At 31.0% G+C, this 24140-nt stretch overlaps 4 protein-coding genes across 4 annotated transcripts; 2 read left to right on the top strand and 2 right to left on the bottom strand.

The window, feature by feature from the left end:
- Window positions 1–2910: 2910 nt before the first annotated feature.
- TOZ (Transducin family protein / WD-40 repeat family protein) lies at window positions 2911–10194 on the top strand. Its single transcript, XM_083075459.1, has 14 exons — window positions 2911–3329; window positions 3423–3605; window positions 3883–4053; window positions 4149–4363; window positions 4863–5145; window positions 5854–5988; window positions 6194–6312; window positions 6948–7104; window positions 7270–7516; window positions 7595–7671; window positions 8232–8351; window positions 9123–9253; window positions 9320–9494; window positions 9690–10194. Exons 1-14 carry the CDS (start codon window positions 3033–3035, stop codon window positions 10002–10004), a joined length of 2625 nt encoding a protein of 874 aa, XP_082931585.1. The 5' UTR covers window positions 2911–3032; the 3' UTR covers window positions 10005–10194.
- Window positions 10195–11362: 1168 nt separating this feature from the next.
- LOC109812231 (inositol-tetrakisphosphate 1-kinase 2) lies at window positions 11363–13035 on the top strand. The gene is made up of 2 exons (XM_020376151.3): window positions 11363–12547; window positions 12654–13035. Exon 1 carries the CDS (start codon window positions 11612–11614, stop codon window positions 12545–12547), a length of 936 nt encoding a protein of 311 aa, XP_020231740.1. The 5' UTR covers window positions 11363–11611; the 3' UTR covers window positions 12654–13035.
- Window positions 13036–13604: 569 nt separating this feature from the next.
- LOC109812232 (iron-sulfur cluster assembly protein 1) lies at window positions 13605–15340 on the bottom strand. The gene is made up of 3 exons (XM_020376152.3): window positions 15013–15340; window positions 14870–14924; window positions 13605–14044 (listed from the first exon to the last, which is right to left on the bottom strand). Exons 1-3 carry the CDS (start codon window positions 15293–15295, stop codon window positions 13900–13902), a joined length of 483 nt encoding a protein of 160 aa, XP_020231741.1. The 5' UTR covers window positions 15296–15340; the 3' UTR covers window positions 13605–13899.
- A 3514-nt stretch (window positions 15341–18854) lies between these two features.
- LOC109812274 (mitogen-activated protein kinase kinase kinase 20-like) lies at window positions 18855–21322 on the bottom strand. Its single transcript, XM_020376200.2, has 2 exons — window positions 19837–21322; window positions 18855–19220 (listed from the first exon to the last, which is right to left on the bottom strand). Exons 1-2 carry the CDS (start codon window positions 20671–20673, stop codon window positions 19065–19067), a joined length of 993 nt encoding a protein of 330 aa, XP_020231789.1. The 5' UTR covers window positions 20674–21322; the 3' UTR covers window positions 18855–19064.
- Window positions 21323–24140: the final 2818 nt, after the last annotated feature.

The raw sequence follows: 24140 nt of genomic DNA, 5'->3' as shown, positions 1-24140 counted from the left end.
ATTTATTTATTTATATTTTTAATAATATATATTGATTTTTTATTATATTATATAAATAAATAGATTAATCTAACAAGTTTTTTCTATAAAGTCCCCGACCATTTTTATATAAATAAATTTGTTTTTTTAATTTAAATTTTATCTTTTTATTAAATAGGTTAGATTAAACTAAACTTTAAAGAGGTCAGACTTTAAAGAGTCAGGCGATAGGATAGACCTCTATTTAAAGCCTGACTTATTCTTAAACCTATTCCTATTTCCATTGACAATTAATAAATCATGCTAACTTTTATATAAAGAACAATATTGGTTTTATTACATGTGTTATATATATTTTTTATTTCAACTAAAAGTTATAATTTATTTTTTAAAAAAAATTAATTTTAATATTATTATTTTCATACATAACATTCCACGTCAATATTTTCCATTTTATTTTATACATATTAAATATGGACCAATAAACTTAATTTTGAAATAGAGAGACTAAATTTGTAATAAAAAAAGAGTTATCACCTATACACTAGCAGTGGAAAGTTTTTTTACACTACCAACCAATCATATCTCTTAATAGTGCCATATCATTTGCTCATTTAATCAAATAAAAATAAAATAAAATAATTTAAAAGATATGATTAGTTGTCGGTGTAAAAAAATTTTACACTAACAGTGTATAGATGATTAATTCATAAAAAAATTATGATCTAAAATTACACCTTCAAAAATTATAAGGACTATACTAGAAGGGTCTAGTTGAGGCGTAAAGTTGAACACTTCAAATCTTATTAAGGACTAAATAAATTTACAAATAACTTAAAAGCATTATTGAACGTAATTAAGTAAATAATGAGTTTGTCATCAAAATTCTAACCTAAAAAGATTAATATAAAATAATAACATATTAAAATAGATAAATATTTTTTACATTTATTATAACATTAATTATGTTAACCTATTTGAGATCGATGATTAATTTTAAAATGTTTTTTACAAAATATTCTCCTTTTATTTTATGAGACAAGTATGCTAAATGACTGACTACCTATACATATGACACATAGAGTCTCTATATAATTCAATGGATAGTCTTGGGATTCATGTCCAAACAACAATCTTTCTTACTTCTTTCTTAGATGTTGTGAAGGACGGTGTCCAATGTTGAACCTCCATTTAAGGATCTATTAGAGCAACTCCAATGGAAGTTGCTTGTCCCATGAAGCAATTCAAGTCCCGGTTTCTTGCCATCGGAGGACTCTGACATGACAACATGAGTTGCTTGAAGAAAACAAAGAGTTACTTCCTGAAGCAACAGTTCCTTACTAGATTTTGGGAACGTTTTAAAAATAATAATGATGAAAATTAATTTCGTATAATCTTTATGTATTTACTATTGCTTTATTTTATTTTTAATATCTACTTATTGTGTTTTTTTTTCGTAATTTATTTTCTTTAATTGTAATACAATTATCCTTTTTAATAATAATTTAAATTTGATTCATAAATGATTAGAAAAAAATTCTAAAAGTTGAATTTCTTAAATTTTTTTATCATTGAAGTAAATTTGTGTTTGAATTGCTTAATGCTGACATGACACACTAAAAATTACTTTTTTTATTTTTTAATACATGAAACAACTCAAATAAGTTGATTCCATTATAGATGTTCTTAGGTGTCAACGACTTTCCAATAAAGCATGTTGATAATATTTCGCACCTGATAATTGCACCAGATAATAATTATGCGACATATCTATAATTTTGAAAGAACCCTTAACTGTCAAATTTCTTATTACTATTTTCAATCATCTTGTAGCCGACTCTATCGCCTAAGACATTCACAATGAGAGAGTTTTTCCGAGGTTCACACTATTCTTTGAACTCATCTTTTGTGACGTGGATCTTGGGGCATGGATCCAATTCTTTTGCGTCATTCATGAGCATTTCTTGATCATATATATATATGTTCCTCGGGCAAGATAAAATCGTTAACATAAACTTGGGAATTCCATGAAAGATTTTGATCTTCTTCCTGTAGTTTATCTTTGTAGGAGATTGTAGGACGAAATGTGACAAGCGGGGGATTGTTAATTATCAGACCATGTCCTCATTTATTTGCTACATCTTTTCCTTTAGTCTTTACTTTCTTTGTGCTATAGGATAAGGGATCTTCTTCCTCATTGGAGAATGATTTAGGAACAGAGCACACCAAAGTCATTAGAGTGTTTTCTCATCCTAAAATCAGGTGAATAGTGACTAATATTTTTTTTTTAAAATACTATTCTGATATGTAATTTAATTTTTAAAAATCATTAGTTACTTTTTTAATTTTTATTTTATTTATAGTCAATATTTAATTTATAATTTTAAAATTTTAAAATGAGACAACATCTTATAAGTGTTTAATTAATAATACATCCAAAGATTTTAAAATTATATAAATACCTATTAATATATATATATATACATACAAATATAATAATTTTAATTAAATTGTTTGTCCATACAGACTCTAAACCCATTTAAAAGTGAATAAAATAAAAAAGATAAAAATAAAATTCATAAGTGAATGTAGTAAAAAAGATAAAAATAAAATTCATCAACTTCCATATCATTCAAATGATTATTATGTTTTTATTTTGTTTAAAACATATATTTGATGAACTCTTAATACTTGTGATTAAACAACTTGAATCATGTTTTAATTGTGTTAAACATTATCTTATTATAAAAAATGCAGCGTTAAATAATATTCTTAAACTTAATTATTTATAATCATTATTCAGAATTTTATATTTTATAACTCTTAAATAATACTATAATAAATATAAATTAAAATAAAAACAAGTTTGCAAGTTCACCAAATTAGATGCCAATAAATAATAAATAATAAATAAAATGTTGTAAAAGGAAAAGAGCCGTGGGGGCTCTGAGTCTAGCGAGTAGCGACGACGCATATCAATTACCAAAAAAGCAAAACCCTGCTTCTTAAACCCTAATCAACCGTCTCTGAGTCACAGTAGCTGCAGTTTCCCAATGGAGTCCCTCCGATTCAAGACGAACTACCGCTGCGTCCCCGCTCTGCAGCAGTTCTACACCGGCGGCCCCTTCGTCGTCTCGTCGGATTCCTCCTTCATCGCCTGCGCCTGCGGCGACTCTATCAAAATCGTGGATTCCGCCACCGCCTCCATTCGCTCCACCCTCGACGCCGACTCCGAACCCGTCACCGCCTTGGCTCTCAGCCCCAACGACGCTCTCCTCTTCTCTTCCAGCCACACCCGCCAAATCAGAGTCTGGGATTTGTCCACGCTCAAGTGCGTGCGCTCCTGGAAGGTACCGCACCCTATAATTTCCCTTCACTTCGCTGTTTGTTTAGATGTAATAAGTAATGTGTTGCACTGTTGCTAACGTGCGCGTTGTGTTTAGGGTCACGAGGGTCCGGTTATGTGCATGACGTGTCACCCTTCTGGGGGGTTGCTTGCTACCGGTGGAGCTGATAGGAAGGTTCTCGTGTGGGACGTCGATGGTGGTTACTGTACTCATTACTTTAAAGGTCACGCTGGTGTTGTTTCTTGTGTTATGTTCCATCCTGATCCCGAGAAACAACTTGTGAGTACCATGTTTAATGCTTTTATTTGATTGTGTTGTGCTGGTGCGATAGTGCGTTGCTTACTACTGTCTGAACAGATTGATATGTTTGCACTGGAGGGGGGAGAGTTGATAAGACTTGCCTAATGGAGTTGATATGATTGTTTTCTTCTAGTCCTTTTAATGCAAATGTGCTTTTGTTTATCCCTTCCTTGTTCCTTGTTTTTAACTATTTCCAAGTGTTGATTCCTTCTTGCTTTGTATATTTAATTGATCATGGTGAAATTGGTGTCCTCAGCTTTTTTCTGGCAGTGATGATGGTGGTGACCATGCAACGGTAAGGGTGTGGGATATTTCCAAGACCAAGAAAAAGAACTGCATTGCCACACTAGATAATCATCGCTCAGCAGTGACTTCTTTGGCATTATCTGAAGACGGATGGACACTGCTTAGTGCTGGGAGAGATAAGGCAGGCTCTTTAATCTTACTTTTTTTGTTTTAATCTACTTTTTAAAATGAATTTAGTCTAATTACTTGACTAGTTGGTTTGTGGATTGTTGGCAGGTTGTAACATTGTGGGATCTTCATGATTATAGCAACAAGAAGACTGTCATTACAAACGAGGCAGTTGAAGCTGTTTGTGTAATTGGTGCTGGAAGTCCTTTTGCTTCATCTCTGGATTCATATCAACAAAATGAAAAAAAGAGTGATGGTTCCCAAACATTCTATTTCGTTACAGTTGGTGAACGAGGCATTGTACGCATATGGAATTCCAAAGGGTAATAATATATGAAGATTTATAATTATATGACTTTTGCATTAGTTACATTTAAGTTTGGTTTGTTTAAGTTTAAGATTAAAAAAACATTTTAAGATAGTGTAAAATGGTGATTTATTTTTAAGAGATTTTATGTAAAGCAGAAGCTATTTTTTGTTTGGTTACAATTATAAACAATGCTTGTCTTTTTGAAATTTGATTTTTTTTGAGATTTTTTTTCTTTTCAAAATATATAGTTTATATTTTAATGAATAAAACTGAAACAAATGAGCTCTTAGTTGATTATAAAATAAATTTTGGAAGTTATGCAAAGGTTCATGTTAAAAACTTGGAAACAGAAATTGTGTTTATCGTGGGTTCTTATGGGGGCAGCTTGTAAATAACTAGACACTTAAACTTGTGATATATACTGAAAAAAACTGCAGGACCTCAAATTTTAAATTTCTTCAATCAAGATGGAATCTATGCTTAGCCTCATTAGTTTCTTTTTCTATTGACAGTGCAGGTTGCATCTTTGAGCAAAAGTCTTCAGATGTTACAACCAGCATAGATGAGGATGGCTCACGTAGGGGTTTCACTTCTGCTGTTATGCTTGCTTCAGATAAAGGCTTGCTTTGTGTGACTGCAGATCAGCAGTTTCTGTATTACTCTCTGGAATGCACTGAAGAGTTGTTACAATTAAATCTAACCAAAAGACTTGTGGGATATAATGAAGAGATTGTTGATATGAAGTTTATTGGGGATGATGAAAACTTCCTTGCGCTTGCTACAAATCTTGAACAGGTATGGGGATGTGCATTTTTATTTAGAAATTAGTAAATTGTTGTAATTCAAGTGACTGTGCAATGCTGATTTTGTTCAGTTTTAATCCTTCTTCTTCTTTTAGTTTTTCCTACTCCTTTTGAGTCCTTTCTTAATGAATTATGGTATTGTTGTTATGATATTTAAGTATTTAAGTTGATATTATGTTGCTTTTAATTTAGTTTTGTTGCTTGTTATTTATTTTGTTGTTTTCTTTATATATATATTATTTATTTATTTATTTTTTGTCTGCCATGGTTTCTGCCGTAGGCCGCCATAGCATCCACCATAGAGTTATAAAGGATTTTCGGCCTCACCGCCATAGACCGTTATCCGTTGTAGCTTCTTAGTTAATCTAATTCTAATCTAAATGATTCAACAAATAATTGGAAAAAGGTAAAAATAAGAACACAAAAAAAGAAGAAGAATAAAGATCTTAGTCAATAGTATGTTGCAAAGCAAAGACTTGCATAATCACATGAGCTAACTATGTATCCTAATTTTTTGAAACAGTAATTATAAAAACAAAATAAATGAAACATTGGCTGCTGATATTGCTTGATGAATATATAATGTTCAGCATTTGATTCTCCAACCTTCAATTTGTTACATGTTTTCCATTCTTTAGTTTAGCAAGAGTGATGTTTAAGATTCTGCTCATTAATGTACAAACCTACTGGAACTTTGCAGGTTCGGGTTTATGACCTTGCATCTATGTCATGTTCATATGTCTTATCTGGTCACACTGAAATTGTTCTATGCCTTGACACCTGTTTATCAAGTTCTGGGAAAACACTGATTGTAACTGGAAGTAAAGACAACAGTGTAAGCTTTCTCCTCTTTGATCTCAAGATTGCTGTAAAGGCTTTAAATTTTATTCTATGGGCAAAAGTGCTTGAGGTGCCTCAGTTCAATGTTAAGTTTTACAACAGGTGCTCTATTAAGTTCATAATATGCTTGTAGTGCACTGTGTTCAAGGCTTATTTGTAGAAATTAGTAATTACAAGACAAATGTCTGCTTGCCAAATAGGTTAGGTTGTGGGAATCTGAAAGCGCAAACTGCATTGGAGTTGGTATAGGTCACATGGGAGCTGTTGGAGCCATTGCCTTTTCAAAAAGAAAGCGAGATTTCTTTGTTAGTGGCAGTAGGTAAGTATTGATATATTTATTTCCTGTTCTGATTCTAAATAGCACTAACATTTTTTTCTTACTCTCCTCAAGTTCCTGCATTTTGGATTCCCTTTATCTGTTTTTTTATTTTTTATTATTATGTTCAATCTTTTAATTTCAAAAATATTGATAAAATGGTGCAAGTTTCACTAGTTATTTCCACTATTTTTCACTTATTTCCATTTACCTCTAAGTATTTCCATCCACACTATTTCTCGCCTATTGCTTTCTTTCCTAGTGGAAATGCCAGCAAACTCCTTATGGTTACTAATATAATTGAATTCACCTCAACTTGTTTCAGCATTGGGATCAATCCATCAATATATAAGAAAATTTGTGGTGAATTGGGTCTCCTGTTCTGTTCATTCTTTTTGTGTTCACTGAATCCTGCAAGATATCTGCATTTATCATTTATCTCGATATTTTGCTACCCATGGACCATCTTACCCAAACATTACAATTTGGCCCTGCTGTTCATTCTACTATTTGAATTGAATATTTTAATGTGTTACCGAGTTTACTGTTGTATTCTTTGATTTTAAATGTGCAAGCTTTTAGATGGTACTATATTGTTCAAATATATTTCTTATGAATCTTTGTCAACGTTTTTTCAGTGATCATACTCTTAAGGTGTGGAGTATGGATGGTCTCTCAGACAATATGACAGAGCCAATTAATTTAAAAGCAAAAGCTGTTGTTGCAGCTCATGATAAAGATATCAATTCTGTAGCTGTTGCTCCAAATGATAGTTTAGTATGTAGTGGTTCTCAGGTTGGTAATTATATCTGACTTACAGTTTTCTTTGAGATTTTAAATCGAGTAAACTAATTATTTGCAAGAAAAAAAGGGCTACCTTACTTTTTTTCTGAGTGAAGAGAGAATAATCACTACTCACTAGCAACTTGTTACCATTATAATTATGTTGTATCCTATCAGGATCGTACAGCTTGTGTTTGGAGACTTCCAGATCTAGTATCAGTAGTTGTATTTAAAGGGCATAAGAGGGGAATTTGGTCCGTAGAATTTTCTCCTGTTGATCAATGTGTAGTAACTGCATCTGGTGATAAGACAATAAGGATATGGGCTATATCTGATGGCTCCTGTTTAAAGACATTTGAAGGACACACTTCAAGTGTGTTAAGAGCATTGTTTGTTACTCGTGGAACACAAATTGTTTCCTGTGGTATGAGGCTATCTATATCTGATTTTATTCTTTGTAACATTTTGATCGCGTGTGTGATCAACATAATTAATGTTTCAGGTGCTGATGGTTTAGTAAAGCTGTGGACTGTAAAAACTAATGAATGTGTTGCTACTTATGATCATCATGAAGACAAGGTGCAAGTTGTCCTTTGTTATACTTCTTATTTTCTGATGGTTTTTCTTTTCAATTCTTATTCTCATATTTTGTTTCTAGATGTTTTTTCCTGGAAAAATATGGTTCACATTTATCAATACGAAGCTTATATTTTTGACCTATTTAATTTTCACCCAGTGAATTATATCAATGCTGCTAAATTCTATGCAGTGCTGAACATTCAAATTATGCTTTCCTTGGTCACCCTTTATTTTCAAGATTTAGAGAAAATGTGATTTTATGGTCATCACATATGCAAGTACTTGTCATTCAAAATTCATTTCATGATACAACTGTTTTTAGATTCTTTCCAGAAGATACTATTTTTAGCTACTGAGAAAAGCACTTAAATAAATTTTTATTGAAAGATTATACAATTATCACAAATTGTTGAAAAAATATCTTTTAATTGAAAGACACATTTTTTTTTTTGGAAAAACATTTTCTTTGAAAAAAGCTGAAAAAACTGGTGTTACATTTTCTCAAACACAATGAATTGTTTCTTTTCTCTTTTCTTTTGCTTACAAAATTTGTACTGCAGGTTTGGGCCTTGGCTGTAGGCAGGAAAACAGAAATGCTTGCAACTGGTGGTGGTGATGCTGTTGTCAATTTATGGTTTGATTCCACTGCAGCTGACAAAGAAGAAGCATTCCGTAAAGAGGTGAGTTGAGCAAATCCTTAAATACTGGTGCCCTAATAACATGAAAGTTAAATCAAATGTCATGTTCCATGGTTATTGGTTGCTCATGATATAATGATTGCTAGTATCTACTATTATTTCATATTGCATAATGCATTGATTTTTCTGTTGCCGTTTTTATGAATTTAAGCCAAACATTGAAGGACCAAAATTAGTCACAATCTTGGAACTGCAAGTCATCTGATTGAAACATGTATCTGTATTCTGTAAAAATCATGACATTCATTGTTTAATTGTCAGGAATTTGTGCATCTTGCTCATTTATTTGCTAATGTCAACTGTCTTAAAATCATTACATTCATTGGTTTTTTTGGCCTTTTTTTTTCAAAAGCTCTCTCTAAGCTGAGAAAAAAGAAGACATTTCATTTCTTACAAATGAGTTAAACCAAACAATTACTAAATCAGTTGCAATGATGGACAACTCCTCATTCGAACATTTTTTTTTATAAAAATTCTAGATCATATTTTCAGTCACAGACAACTTTATTTTACTTCATCATGGAGTATTTCAACCAAACGATATTTATTTTAGTGACATGGAGAAGGGGTTCAAGAAAAGTTGTTTACAAAGATCTTTTTCTTAATTCAAATGGCTGATATTATGGAAGATTTTTCATATATTATTACCTGCTCCGTACATGTAATTATTAGGATTATTTTTATTTTTATTTTTATATTTCAAATCATGAGTGAACTCTGTTAGAAGTATTTTAATGCTTCATGTTGATGCAGGAAGAGGGAGTTTTGAAAGGTCAAGAGCTAGAGAATGCTGTCTCAGATGCTGACTATACTAAAGCAATCCAAATTGCATTTGAACTACGCAGGCCTCATAAGCTTTATGAGTTATTTGCGGAACTTTGCAGGTAAGGAGGAATTTATTTTGTTTGAATATTTTTGGCATACGCTCGGCTTGACTAATATTTCTGCAGGAAGAGAAAGGCTGAAGACCAAATTGACAGAGCACTTAAGGGCTTGGGTAATGAAGAGCTTCGTATATTATTTAATTATGTTCGAGAATGGAATACAAAACCAAAGCTCTGTTATGTTTCACAGTTCGTTCTTTTCAGAGTTTTCAACATTTTCCCTCCCACAGATATTGTTCAGGTGCTTATTTTACCTTTTTTAAGTTTTACGAGACATAGTGCATCTAATCGTGCATTATTTGCATAGTATGATGATTAAGGACTGAAATGCTTGGGCTGATTATTGAATATGGTTTTCAACTACATTTTTTGGGATGTTTTTGAGGAAAGAAAAAAACGCCCTGTTTAACCGTACATTTTTTGTGGGTCATTTCAGATTAAAGGCATTGGTGAATTTCTTGAAGGTCTTATTCCATATAGTCAGAGGCACTTTGGCAGGATAGACAGACTTGTTAGAAGCACGTTTTTGTTAGACTACATTCTATCAGGAATGTCAGTGATTGAACCAGAAGCTCAACCAACAGAATCAAAGTCGTCAATTCCAGACAAAGAAAATGGCATCGATAATGATCACACTCGTGAAATTACTGCTTCAAAGAAAAGGAAGTCAAACAAATCAAGACATGGTTCCCATAAGAAAGTTAAAGATGCAGCTTACAACAAGGTTGAATCTGTACAATTACAGGCATAAGATTGGTGCTCTCGGCCTCTAGTGTATACATGTTAGTTGATCGATGGAAGAGTTGTTTTAATTTATCCAAATTTTAAAATTTTGCTGTCATTTGATAAGCCCCAAGTTTTGCTGTCAACAGATGTAAGCTTCGCCACTGTAATTGTATCAGTATTCATTCTTTTATGTAGATTAGATTTCCGGTCCTGAACACGCGGTATAGAAATTTTTTTCAGCTGTCTAACAAGAGTAAGTTATTGTGATTGAGAGACTGCGGAGGCTCTACAAGACTACAACTATACCACAAAAAAACTTGCTAAGGAGACAATCACTGCAAATTTGACCCTCATAATTTTCTAAGATGTTCAATTGTCTGTTTCTGGATGTTGATCTTAAATTTAAATGAAAAAAAAATGATACTTGAACAATAACTTGTACAATAGAGGGAGAAGAAAAATAAAAGGTGTAAGTTTAAATTGTAATAAATTATGTGATAGACACTGACCAAAAAAATTTTAAATTATAAGATGTGATTATCTTAATTTTTTTGGCACATAAGACGGAATTATCTAATTTATCACGATTAATGTTGGTTAATTTAGTTAATAATATTTAATTTATTCTAAATTTATGTTTTTCTTCCAAACTACTTTTAATAATAATGAGCCATTTATTGTTCTAATGACTTATTGACTTTAATTATGGGTATTGTTAATAAGCAAATAATTAGTGCAGAAGATATTTTAAATTAATTTTTATAGAAATACCAAATAATATTTTTTGAGTATTATAAAATAGAGTGAATGGGGTATTATTGGTGAAACATTGGAAGAAAATTACATTTGCTGATAGATAAACATTTCTAGTAGATGAAAACTTGTGATATTAAACATTAAGTACTTTCATCTATGGTAACCCATATGAAAGTCTTAACAAATTTAATCTTGCATTATGTCATTTAATAAATGTTTAATTTAAAAATAGTTTGTGTTTAATTAACTTTGCATTTTATCACGATAAATTACAAAAATTAAGTTGAAAGCTAAAATAACACAGTTGTTTTGACTTATAATTAAGGATAAAATTAATTTTAAGAAGTTTACTGTCCACTTTTCTTTTGCACGATATTTATTTTGATAGAAATAACCATGAAATAGTATAAAGAAAAAAGAAATATGTCGACTTAAATATTTTTTATTATTTGTTCAAGACGAGTTGGGTTAATGAGAAATTTACACACGTGAATTTCACGTCTATAAATTTTCTCTAAAAAAATGAGAAGAAATAATGAAGAAAGAGTTATGATTATATGAAAGAGTCTCATTTAAATAGTTATTTAAAAAAATTGAAGCACGTTTCTTGCTCATAGTTTGTTCTTGTAATCTACAAGAGCAACTCTTTGCCTTCCCATATCTCTTGTATTGGGAACGTGAATATAGTTATTTTGATTCTGGCCATCTATATCCATAAGAATATGTTTTATTCAAATGAAAATGGCCCTTGCATTTCAATATAAAAATGAATAGAAATACATATCTCGTAGCTTAAAGCAGGAGAGTGGTTAGGGAATTTGATTTGCATCGCTATTACACCGAATAGACGAGGAGGTCCAAAGACAAAGAGCAGAGATGTCTGAAGCAGCAGAAGAGAGGTACCGTGTGGGCTACGCTCTCCCACCCAAGAAGGTGGAAAGCTTCATCCAACCCTCCCTCCTCCATTACGCCAACCAAAACGGCATCGATCTCATCCCAATCGACCCCCAAACACCCTTACAACAACAAGCCCCTTTCCACTGCATCATCCACAAACTCCACACCCCACACTGGACCCAACACCTCCACCAATTCTCCCAACAAAACCCTAACACCCTTATCATCGACCCCCCCGAGTTCATCCAACGCCTACGCAACCGCCTTTCCATGCTCCACCCCCTCAAACACTTGCAAATCTCCCTCCAAAACGCCACCGTTGCGGTCCCCAACCAACTGCTCCTCAACGACCCCAAATCCTTCGACGCCCACAAAATCCAAGAGCTGGGTTTCCGATTCCCGGTGGTCGCCAAACCCTTGGCGGCGGACGGCGGCGCCGGTTCGCACGATATGTGCCTGGTCTTCGACCGCGAGGGGCTCGACGCGTTGAGCTTTCCCACGGTGCTGCAAGAGTTTGTGAACCACGGTGGAGTTCTGTTCAAGATTTATGTGGCGGGGCAGCGCGTGAATTGCGTGAGGCGCAAGTCTTTGGCTGATATATCCGAAGAGAAGCTGAGAACGTTGACGGGGGCGATGCCGTTTTCTCGAGTATCGGATTTGGGCGTTGAAGACGGTGGCGCCGATGCTGAGAACGCCGAAATGCCTCCGCAGAGTTTGGTGGGTGAGTTGGCGAGGGGGTTGAGGGAGGCATTGGGGCTTAACCTTTTCAACGTTGATGTGATTAGAGATGCGAAAGATTCGACGAGGTACCTCGTTATTGATATCAATTACTTTCCCGGCTACGCAAAATTGCCCTCTTATGAGCCCTTTATTACCGATTTTTTGTTGGATGTTGTTCGCACCAACACTGCATAGGTGAGCCAAAAATCCTAGGATGATCGATCATCTTTTTACAATGTTATCTAATCATTTTTGTTGTGTTGTTTTTAAGTCCTTTCCCTTCTTGCATGTCGTTTTCCAGAATGATCGGTGGTGTGACTTGATCATTTGAAGTTCCACCACTCTCAGCTGCACTGTGCAATGCTCTTCCATAAAATCTGGTTTGTACGATGGTATAATTGGATTGGTTCATAAACCCTTCGCTTGGAACACTACAAAACCCACTTATTCCACATTTTTCTAAGAATAAACTCTGAATTTCATTTCATCAAAATGCAAAAACCTCATCATGATCTTCAATAAACCATAAATGTCAGACTTCATTAATCCTTAGGCATCAGACACGGTTGTTTAATTTTTTTAGGGACTCGCAATCCGTTACCGCAATATTCATGTTGAAATTTGGGGGGTTTATGAAGAATTAAGCATTGATACATATATTATAAAAAATACATATTGTTAAACATGGATGGTGCTCGTCTTCTAGGCCGTGTCTTTCTTGATAATACCATCGACTCGGAGTTGCTTCAGAATCTGGTTCTATGCTTTCATACCTTGTGTATAAGCTTTATTCTACTACTATATCATATTAAAAATCACCATGAATTTTCATTCGTCAATAATAAAAAAGAAAAGATCTTTATTAAAGAACAACTCCTCACCCCACATGTGGTGCTGTCATTACGCATCTTTAATTTCCTGTAGGCCAGAATATGTTCCATCATACATGTCGTTACTGTTTTTATTTTTATTGGTTGACATTCAAAATCGAATCTTTAGGCACATTCCAAAATACATTATATTCTGATAGTTCAAAATTAATTTTACCAAATATCATTTCCATTTTCCACCCAATTTTAAAATAAAAATGTTATACCCTAGCATGCCCCTACACTTGAGCACTTCATATTCTTGATACTTAACCTACTAAGTCAAGGACAAGGACTTCTACACTATACAAATTCACCAAAAAAAAAGGAAAAAAAAAAGGAAAAAAAAAAGTGCATTACAAACATAGGACTCTGGAGCAAAATTTGCGAAACACAAAAGTATCACGCTATGCACTTTAACTGTATTTTGGAGCTTCCAAACGTTCCAATCAGCTTTATTGTATGCGTACAGAGTTAATAATTGACTAGTCCGACTAATACAAACCAAGCAGAAAACAAACCATAAGCCCGCGTTTCAAATTTTTACTTCAAATAATGAGAATACTCTCTAGCAGACTAGCTCCAACCAAGTGCAGGTGTTCTCTGATGAGCAACTGATTAACATAATAACAAAAACCAAACGAAAGATTTTCATCATCATTCTATACATGAAAGAAATCATGCAGTGGCAAGTTTCTCGCCACCAGCAGTTGCCTTGGCACGCTTAGCTTCATAGTCTTTAACGGCAGCTTTAATGGCATCTTCAGCAAGCATGCTGCAGTGGAGCTTAACTGGTGGAAGTGAAAGATGCTTTGCAATTTCACTGCATAACATCAATTATTTGCCACTTCAACATCTCTTAACGACAGATCAGAATTATCAATCATGAAACCATAACCAAATCTAGAAGCATCTGCTATGATGCACATATACAATACTGTCGATACATGTATTTGTACGATTATTCTAAAATGTATAGAATTCACAAAACTTAAAAAATGTATAATTACATTTCTGCAAAGCCAAATTAAGAAGACAATCAGAGATCATCGTGTTTATAAATCACTTTATAGTCTACAAACAGGAATAGTATCAGTCTCATCCCTATCTTGAATTCATTCATAAAGAAGACAATTTCCATTTATAAATCACCAATGGCCAATGCTTTCTATGTTTTTCTATTATACCTGCTTCTATGTCTCATATGTAGTATTAGATTTTCATTATTTTATTTGAAGTCTTGGATACTTTTAGACTAATTGGCGAGGTAGTATTGAATACTTCATATCTAAGAGTATTGGTATTGAATCCGCATCAGATACAGGGTAACGGTGCTTCATAGACTATCTGGCAGGACTAAACTCCTAAAGCCAGTACATTAAAGAACAACGCATGATCTTCCATCATTTTCTTTTTATTGAAAACGTAAACTGTCCTATTATTGTCTTATCCAGAAAATTAGCACAACATAACAAACGAAGATGAGTACATTACATAAAAGTTATTTTTTTTAAAAATATTAATTTTTATCCTATCCATTGTTATCCAATGGCATCATCAAAAATAAGATAGTAACGATAGTATTATCTTACGCTACATTGTATCTTAGACAAACATTGCTGAAGTATATGATGTTATGTATACTTACGTATTTTTTATAGACAGAACTTCCTCCATTTGCTTTCCCTTCACCCACTCGGTAGCTGAGACACATCAGAAACAATCTGAATGAGGATAGAATAGAACAAATTGAGTCAGAAAACAGAGAGCAATGTTTCTATTTGCGATTACCGACGGAGGAAGAAGCAATGGCGGAGCCACACCCGAAAGTCTTGAAGCGTGCATCGACGATTTTTCCGGTCTCTTCGTCGACCTTAATCTGGAGCTTCATGACATCGCCGCACGCCGGCGCCCCCACCAGACCCGTCCCCACGCTAGGGTCGTTCTTGTCGAACGACCCAACGTTTCGGGGATTGTTGTAGTGATCCACAACCCTCTCGTGGTACAACCTCGCCGGAACCCTAACTCCCAACGACGTCGTTTCCAAAACCCTCTTTGCTCCCACTCTCAGCATCTTCCACACACAGCCACGAAAATGGGAAAAAATAATTATATTAATTCGCTTATTTTGTTTTTTATGCACGAGGGGTGTAAATTGATTGAAAAAGTATGTGGATGTGGACTTGTAAGACTGTTTCCGTATAATAATGTTGGGCCTCTCTTGAATTATACAATGGGCTGGGCTCTTCCACGTTCCTAATTGGCGTCATTGTTCACAATTGCAAATGTTTTTGTCAAAGGGGTGACTCTATGACTTCCTATATAAGAAACACCAAGATAAATCAAATTATTATAGAGACTAAACGGATAAAAAAATTTGATGATGCTTTTAACCATATAGTAATTAATGTTTCGTGTTTCATTCATGATGGTTATAGTTGCAAGGTTACAACATTATTTATTACTTTTATCTTGTTTGAGTTTTGGGTTTAGTGTTTGTAGATATTTTGTTGATGCATGTAGTTGAGATCAGCTTTTTTTTTTTTTTTTTTTATATACTTTTTATCACACCATTTATTATTATTATTATTATTAGTATTATTATTATTATTATTATTATTATTTTACCGTTATGTAATCCCAGTTACATTGGTTATCTAATTAAAAAATGAGATTCAAGAATTTATGAATAAAAGGGTGATAAGATATAATTAGATTTTAAATTAACGAATAAACTAAAATTACAAAATTCAAGTGGTGGAGATGAAATGCACGAAAATAATTGAGGGCGGGATTTGTCAAATTGAAAAGGCAAAATCTAAAGCAGAATTAAGTTTAATATAAAAATTATTTGCGATGAAAATAAATAAATTTTCTATTTTATAATTTGGGAAAAAACTTAGTTACTAGAAGAGTTGTTAAAGTCAATTTTAGCTTATGGGATAACTTGATTCACTTTGAAAATAGGTTGAGTTGCACGAAAAAAATAAATAAAAAATTTTTAATCGATCTAAATATTCAACCTGATTCACTTTCAATTTGATCCACTCGGGACAAATCCACAGTGGATCGGGTTGCCTACCTGACCTATTTACACCTCTCATCAACCCAATCTATCAATGAACTACTTAGCCATTTTTGTTATATGTGTATTATTTTAATAGGGTACCATTTTTTTGTGTAGAGAAAGATAAAGTTAATGTTAGATAATATAAAATTATTATAAATTTATCTACTTAAGTCTCAAATGAAGTTTAATATTGATGGATAACTAATCCAATAACAAATTTTTTTAATTTATTTTTTAATTATTTAAAGTTATACACTTTTTTAATTAAGTTTAATGTTATCTAAATAATACTTAGTTTGACAATTTTTATTTTAGATTAGAGATTGTTAATTAAGTTTAATGTTATCTAAATAATACTTAGTTTGACAATTTTTATTTTAGATTAGAGATTGTTTTATGTTAGAGTTTATTTTAAATTGAAATTTATAATTTAAAAAAAAAAAGTTAAGTAGGTTGGTGGATTAGCCATTTAATTCACCAACCCATGGTGAATCCGAGTTGAATTAGAAAATTTCGGACATTAAAGTTAATGAAACAAACTAAGTTAACCCACTTAGAAAATGTTTTGAGGTAGGTTGAACCAAACGGGTAGAATCAACCCGTTTTGACAACACTACTTACTCGTTTTTATTAGTAAAAATATTATTCTAAATTTAGGTGATGTTCTATAAGTGATTCAATTTGTCTCTATCAATGATATTACTAGTAATCCTTAACTATTAAAACAATATTTTTAAAATCGCAAAAATTAAAATTCATTTTAAAATTTGAGAGATAAAAATAAACTCTAAATTTAAATGACTAAAAATATATTTGAACATTTTTTTTACCTATTCAAATTTTAATGTTTTATTTCAAACCTTAAAAGTTTATAAAAGTGTAAATAATCAATTTTATTATGCTACATTTCTTCATGCATTAGATATATTTTTTGTTCTTTAAATTTAGAGTAAGTTTATTTTTGGTATCTCAAATTTAAAATTGATCTTTTTAGTTTGTATAATTTTAAAAAATCTTATTTTAGTTCCTTAGGTCATAAATAACATATCTAACAGTGATAAATTGAGACAGTTATACAATATTAACGAAGTTTAATGTGATAGTTTTACTAATAAAAATACTTATAGGTGAATTTTGTGCAACAAATTTACATAGACTAAAAAAAATTAATTTTAAATTTGAGAAATAAAAATAAATTTACTTTAAATTTAAAAAACTGAAAATATATTTGAACCTTTTTTATTCAATAAAATGTATAAAATAAAATGTGAGAAAAAGATTAAAAAAATAATAAACCAAGTTCTATAATCAAAAAACTGAGTCACTTATAAAAAAATAAAAAAAAAAAGACAATGAGAAAAAAAAAAAAGGAGATAATGGGATGAAGTTACCTGTTGATGAAAGTAGTTACAAAGAAATAAGATAATTTTGGCTATTTAACACTCATTGATTCACTCTAAAAATAATCAGAACAAAACCTCCAAGTTTATAATACTATTTTATGAGATCGTTTTGGAATAATAAGCAAGAAATTGTGATCATCTTCACAACAAGGAGTAAGAACAAAAAAAATTGCTAGAGTAACAATTACGAATTAATATTTTGTGTAAATTAATTAGATTGACATTTCTTTAGGTTTCATGAACTTGCTCAAACACTTCTGAACTTTTTTTATCTAAAAAATAATTACGTTCAATTATTTAAAAAGTATTACATTAACATTTCTTAAACATTATATTAACTCTTTAATTATTAAAAAAACACATTACAGTATGACCGACTAACTATCTGTAAGAGAGATTATTTTAAATAATAAAAAAAATTTAGGGTATCGATATGAAACTATAAGAAGTATAAGTGTAATTTACTATAATATTTTTAAAATGGGATTAGCGGGCACAAATTTATGATTTAGAAAAGAAAAAAAAGCGACATTATAAGAGCTAAACTATAAGGAAATCAGTGATATTTAACAATTATAGGAAGTTATTTAACAATTTATTTCACTGCTATGTTACAAGTAGTTTTAGCTAGGAGCTACTATTTTCTTTGTTTGGGGTGAGAGAGTGTTCTGTGTAATCAAATGGGACACGTAATTTACTTACTGCAAGTATAATTAAAAGGGATATATATATATATATATATATATATATATATATATATATATATATATATATATATATATATATATATATATATATATAAAGAAACTAGCTATAAGGAAAATAGGCAGAATCTAATTCACATCAATTTTAATATTAAGGAAAATCATTAAAAAAAAAATACTATTGGGCTTGAACTAATGAATAAATCTAAATGATGATATTAAACTTATATTGATACAAATTTACATAATCTCTAACGTTGTATTTTAGTGTTAATTTAGTTAATAATCTTTCTATTAAGTGATATTGGTCCCCGAATAATTTTTTTTATGTCATTGTGTTATAGGTATGATGACGTCACAAATATATTTTATATTATGAGTTAAAATTTTCATTAAATGCAACATGCAGTTTAATATTTTGTAAGAAATAGTAAAATTTATAAACTCAAAATCATAGAAAAAATAAGACTAATAAAGTTGGTTCAATAAAATGAGTAAGTGTCGCAAACACACTTAATATTGAGTTTAATTCTCACTAATAAACAAACAAATAAAATTAATCTACAACTAGCTGATCAAATAGTTGAGTTGGATGCGTCCGTGTTATGAACTCTCTTGATACCAAATTTGACCATAAACAAATAAATTTGCACCATTATACTCTCATTATAATATTGAGAGAAGGTCAAGTGGTAATAAACTTGATAGTGTATCTAAGAATGAACTTGACATGTCACGTGTAGTTTGAGGAGAACTATTTTCCAATTTCAAATCAGCATGTCCTTTGTTGACGAGTTTGGGTTCAATGAATTTTTCATTTTCCTATAAAAAAAACACAAAAACTCAGTTAGATACAATTAGGGATTAGGCTTTACATGTGTTAGGCATTATATACATAAGGGTTTATTTGATCAACTTTTACCTTTTAACCGATTGCAGGATATTCAAACATAAAACTTTCAATTTATCTATAAAAGTTTGAATATTATTTCTCTAATATGTGATCAACTATCAAGATCTTCTTAATCCATTTTCATGACCTCTACACTACAAGAATGCATGTCAGCATGCCTTCCTCAATTAATTGCCTCCTTGATAAAGAAGAAGCCTATATTGTCCAACCCCACAACTAGGTTTAAATCTAAATGCTAATCTCTTCAATGCAAACAAATGAATTTAAACACATAAGCATATACAAAAGAAAGGCTCTATATATGAAATTATAAAATTTTATAATGTAGGTCAACACATCTCAACACCCATTATCATGAATAAACATACATAATATGATCTTTACTGAACCAAGTTACAAAACACACATATTCAGAATATTTTGATGTTTATGCTCAAAACACATGAATACAAAATATAAAAGCTAAAAGAAATGTTACAGTACATGAAATGATAGAAAACATTCATGAAAGAGAGTGACTCTTACCGGTAAAACTTTGCCTGTAATGGAAACAAATGGATGGTTCAGAAGCATGTTGGCAGTCCACCTCTGATTAGGGTCCTTCACAAAGCATTTATTCAAGAAATCTCCACAAAGGGGACTCAAATTCGAAGGTAGTGGTGGTGCTTCTTTAAGAAAAGCAAGTTTAAACATTAAGTCACGTGTGGTGGGAACATGGTGCCATGCAGGTAACCCCGTGAGCATCTCAATAACCATGCAGCCAAGAGACCATATATCCAAGGGAGCTTCAATTTGGCCCATGACCGATTCTGGGGACATGTAATATGGTGTACCTCTAAACTTAATCTTCCAAGAGTCAGCATCAAACACCTCGTCTTTGGTCTTAGACAATCCAAAATCACTAATCTTGAGTTGATACCCACCATGTTCATGGTTAGGAAATAAAAGCACGTTGTCCGGCTTAAGATCACAATGAACAACTCCGTATTGATGAATGATAGAAAGCCCTTTGAGAAGCATGCGTGTGTAGACTTGAACTTCACTTTCCAGGAGTGATTTTCTCTTTTTGATCAAGTTTCCAAGAGAACCTAATGGAGCATACTCCATCAAGAGATTGTAGATGTAACGACCATTCTCCATGGTGGGTAGACCCCAAATGCATTGAACGATTTCTTTGCAACCATAGAATAACTCCAATATGGCTTCTTCTTTCTGCAACGACTTTACCCCGTGAGGCTTCGAACTCTTAACAGCTATCAGCACTCCTTGCACTCCTTCTGGAAGAATGGTCGAAGCAAGAGAGACAGTTCCATAGGAACCCTCTCCAAGAACCCTTATCTTCTTCCATTCTGTAAACATCATGTTGTGATGTTTCTTGATACCATTCTTGAAGAGAAGAGAATTGCTATGAGCTATTAATAAATATGTTTAGAAAACTGCATGAAATTCATGGAGGGAAAAATTCATAATAATCCCTCCTTGTATTCAATTTTGATTATTCTAAAAGGAAAAAAATATATACTATATCATTATTTATATATTTAAGATTATCATACATTATTTTTATGATTCAGTTTTATCTTTTCTTTCTATCTTTGTTTCTATTTTTATCACTTTATTTATCTTTATATGTATATATCTTACTTTATATAGTTATAACAGATCATATATATATATATTCAGCTTAAATCCTCACAGATTTATTTTATCGGGATGTAATCTTAAGTAAATTGAGTTATCTGAATTAAATGTTTGATGGAATGTAGTTGAGATCGATCTAAGCATGAATGATTTCCGTGACAAATGGGTGATAAGATATAATTCGATTTTAAATTAAAGAATAAATTAAAATTACAAAATTTTAAGTGGTGAAGATAATTGAAGGCGGGATTTGTCTAATTGAAATTGCAAAATCTAAAGCAAGATTAAGTTTAGTATAAAAGATATAATTTGATTTTAAATTAAATAATAAATTAAAATTACAAAATTCAAGTGGTGAAGATGATTGAGGGCGGGATTTGCCCAATTGAAATGGGAAATCTAAAGCAAAATTAAGTTTAATTAATATAAAATTATCTTTCTATCGATATCCGTTATATTCTTTATTATGAAAATAAATAAATTTTCCATTTCATTTTATGAGAAGTTGATGAAATCCTAATAGTTATAATTATTTTACAGTTTAAATATGTATTTAATTCTTTACATATAACGAATTAAATATGTATGAGAAGTTCGCCGGAACCCTAACGCCCAACGACGTCGATTCTAAAACCCTCTGTGCTCCCACTCTCAGCATCTTGATTTACCCTACACACAGAGCGACGAAGGCCACGAAAATGGGAAAAATAATTATAATAATTCGCGTATTTTATTTTATTTTATTTTTTATGCATGAGGATGTAAATTAATTGAAAAAATACGTGGATGTGGACTCGTAAGACTGTTTGCATATAATTATGTTGGGCCTCTCTTGAATTACACAATGGGCTGGGCTTTCTCACGTTCCTAATGGTCGTGATCACTGGTGGAGCTTCTTTGGGGATCAGGGAGCCATGGTCCCAAAATTATTTCTAAATTTTTTTAGAGTATATAAATATAGTTATTTTTTGTAATTTTTTTATGATATTTTTTAAAAACATTTATTTTTTAGTTTTTAATAATTGCAAGTCATTACATAAACATAAAGTAACACTTTTATTAAAAGTATTTTTAATCATTTTCTTTATTATTATTGTTATTATTATTATTAATTTTATAAATAATTTTATGTTAATATTACACATTAAATTTTTTTATTTTAATAGCACCAATACTTATAACTAACTTTTAATATTAATAATATTTTTCACATATTAATTATTTCATTAATTGATTATATTTTAATAATATTTATTTTTTACATGTTCTAAACTCATTTTTTTATGACTTTTGTTTCTTCATTAAAGAAAAATTTGTGCAATATAACTTAAACCTATTATTTCCCTAGTTCTTATGCAAATTTTGTTTTGTAAAAAAAAAAACACTTAAATTGTATTGTATATTTTTTCACAAAATAATTTGTAGATAAAATTCTCTATTATTATTTAAAAATATGAAGAGTGTTAATTTTCTTTACAAGAATATTAAGAGTGTAATTAATAAAGTGAAAAAAAATCATTTAATATAATAAAAGCAGGTTATTGAGAAAATAATTAATATCTATATATCTACTAATAATAATGGGGATTATCCCATTTTATGTTCATAGTTCCTTTACCTATTTTACATTTAATAAGTGTTAAAAAAAACTGTCATGATTATACAAATAACACGAATTATTATTTTCTCTATTTTTTTTACAGAGACACGGATTTTTTTTATAGCTAATTTGAATAATATAATTAAATGCTTAAAATATTCATAAAATTAATATTACAAAATAATTATATTTAATTTATATATTATAATTTTTATTATTTTGACCCCTCGTAAAAAAGTTTTCAAGCTACACTACTGGTCGTGATGATTGAGAACTGCAAATGTTTTTGTGAAAGGGGTGACTCTATGACTTTTTATATAAGATCACCATGATCAATCAAGTGATAGAGGCAACACGGATTAAAAATAATGATACTTTTAAAAATATATTTATAAAAGAGTTTAACTTTTATACAGTTCACCAATATGAAATGATTATTAGTATGTATTTTTAGATGATTATTATTATAAAAAGTTAATAAATTATTATAAGTAATTAATAAACTTATTATATGTGATAATTTGTAATTGGATAATAGTATAAAACTCCTTACATTGGATAATTATATATTGTTTATTGTAATGATTTGACAAAGCACTATACTTAGTATAGTACAATTATAATGTAACAAAAAATATAAAGTAATCAACTATACTAAGATTTTCATGCAACATCATATGAATATTCATGCAAATATATGTATAGGGTGATTATAACAATTTTTGCCAATATAATTGAAAAATATAAAGTTCCTTATAAGATTAAATATAAATCTGTTAAGGCATAGAGTCATTAATTTAATCATGTCCAATACTACCAAACCTACATTTGACATCGCCATGTTAGAGAACTCCACGACCAATCACACTTGACATGACCAAGTTAGATAATACTTAATTAACTCATGCTTAGCATTATCAATCTCGCAATCAACATCAATGAAGCAGAGATCCCCTAACCTACATCAAGCGCTAATACCATAAAGTTGCATTCAGTGCAATGGTGATTTTCATACTTCGTAGAATCACAATTTTAGCTCAACCTACAAGAAAACTCAAACCAAAGCAACATGTAATCCCATATTTGACATATACTCAAGATATACAGTTCATTTCCATCAAAAGGAACCACATACAACCATTCAAAATCAAAATCACTAAATCTTTCCAAAAACACTTTCAAGAGCAATTAATATTTCAAGAAAAAGTTTTCATCTTATGATTCAATCAATTCAACCATCAAAATAGGCACCTACAAGCATAAGTTAGCGATTATACATTAACAACATCAATCAACAAATTTCTCTTACCTCAAATCACTCCAAAATGAGAAGAGGAAGTGATACAATTTTTAAACATAGAATCTTCTTAAAAACAGGTAAAGGAACAAAGAGGAACTTGACCCTAACTATAAATCATCGACAAAACTAAAGTTATCAAAAAGAAGCATGACTCTAACCATGACCTACCAGTAGAATTAACACTAGTTTTTATCCAAAAACAAAGAAAAAATCTCTCACACTGAGAAACTCATAGTTTGGTTAATCTTCAAGTTTGTCTTGGATGCTTACAAGAGACTCCTATTTATA

This window comes from Cajanus cajan, chromosome 5 (genome assembly GCF_000230855.2).
Source record: "Cajanus cajan strain Asha chromosome 5, NIPB_CcT2T_4, whole genome shotgun sequence".
Taxonomy (NCBI): Eukaryota; Viridiplantae; Streptophyta; class Magnoliopsida; order Fabales; family Fabaceae; genus Cajanus; species Cajanus cajan.
This window is presented reverse-complemented; position numbering and strand designations above follow the sequence as displayed.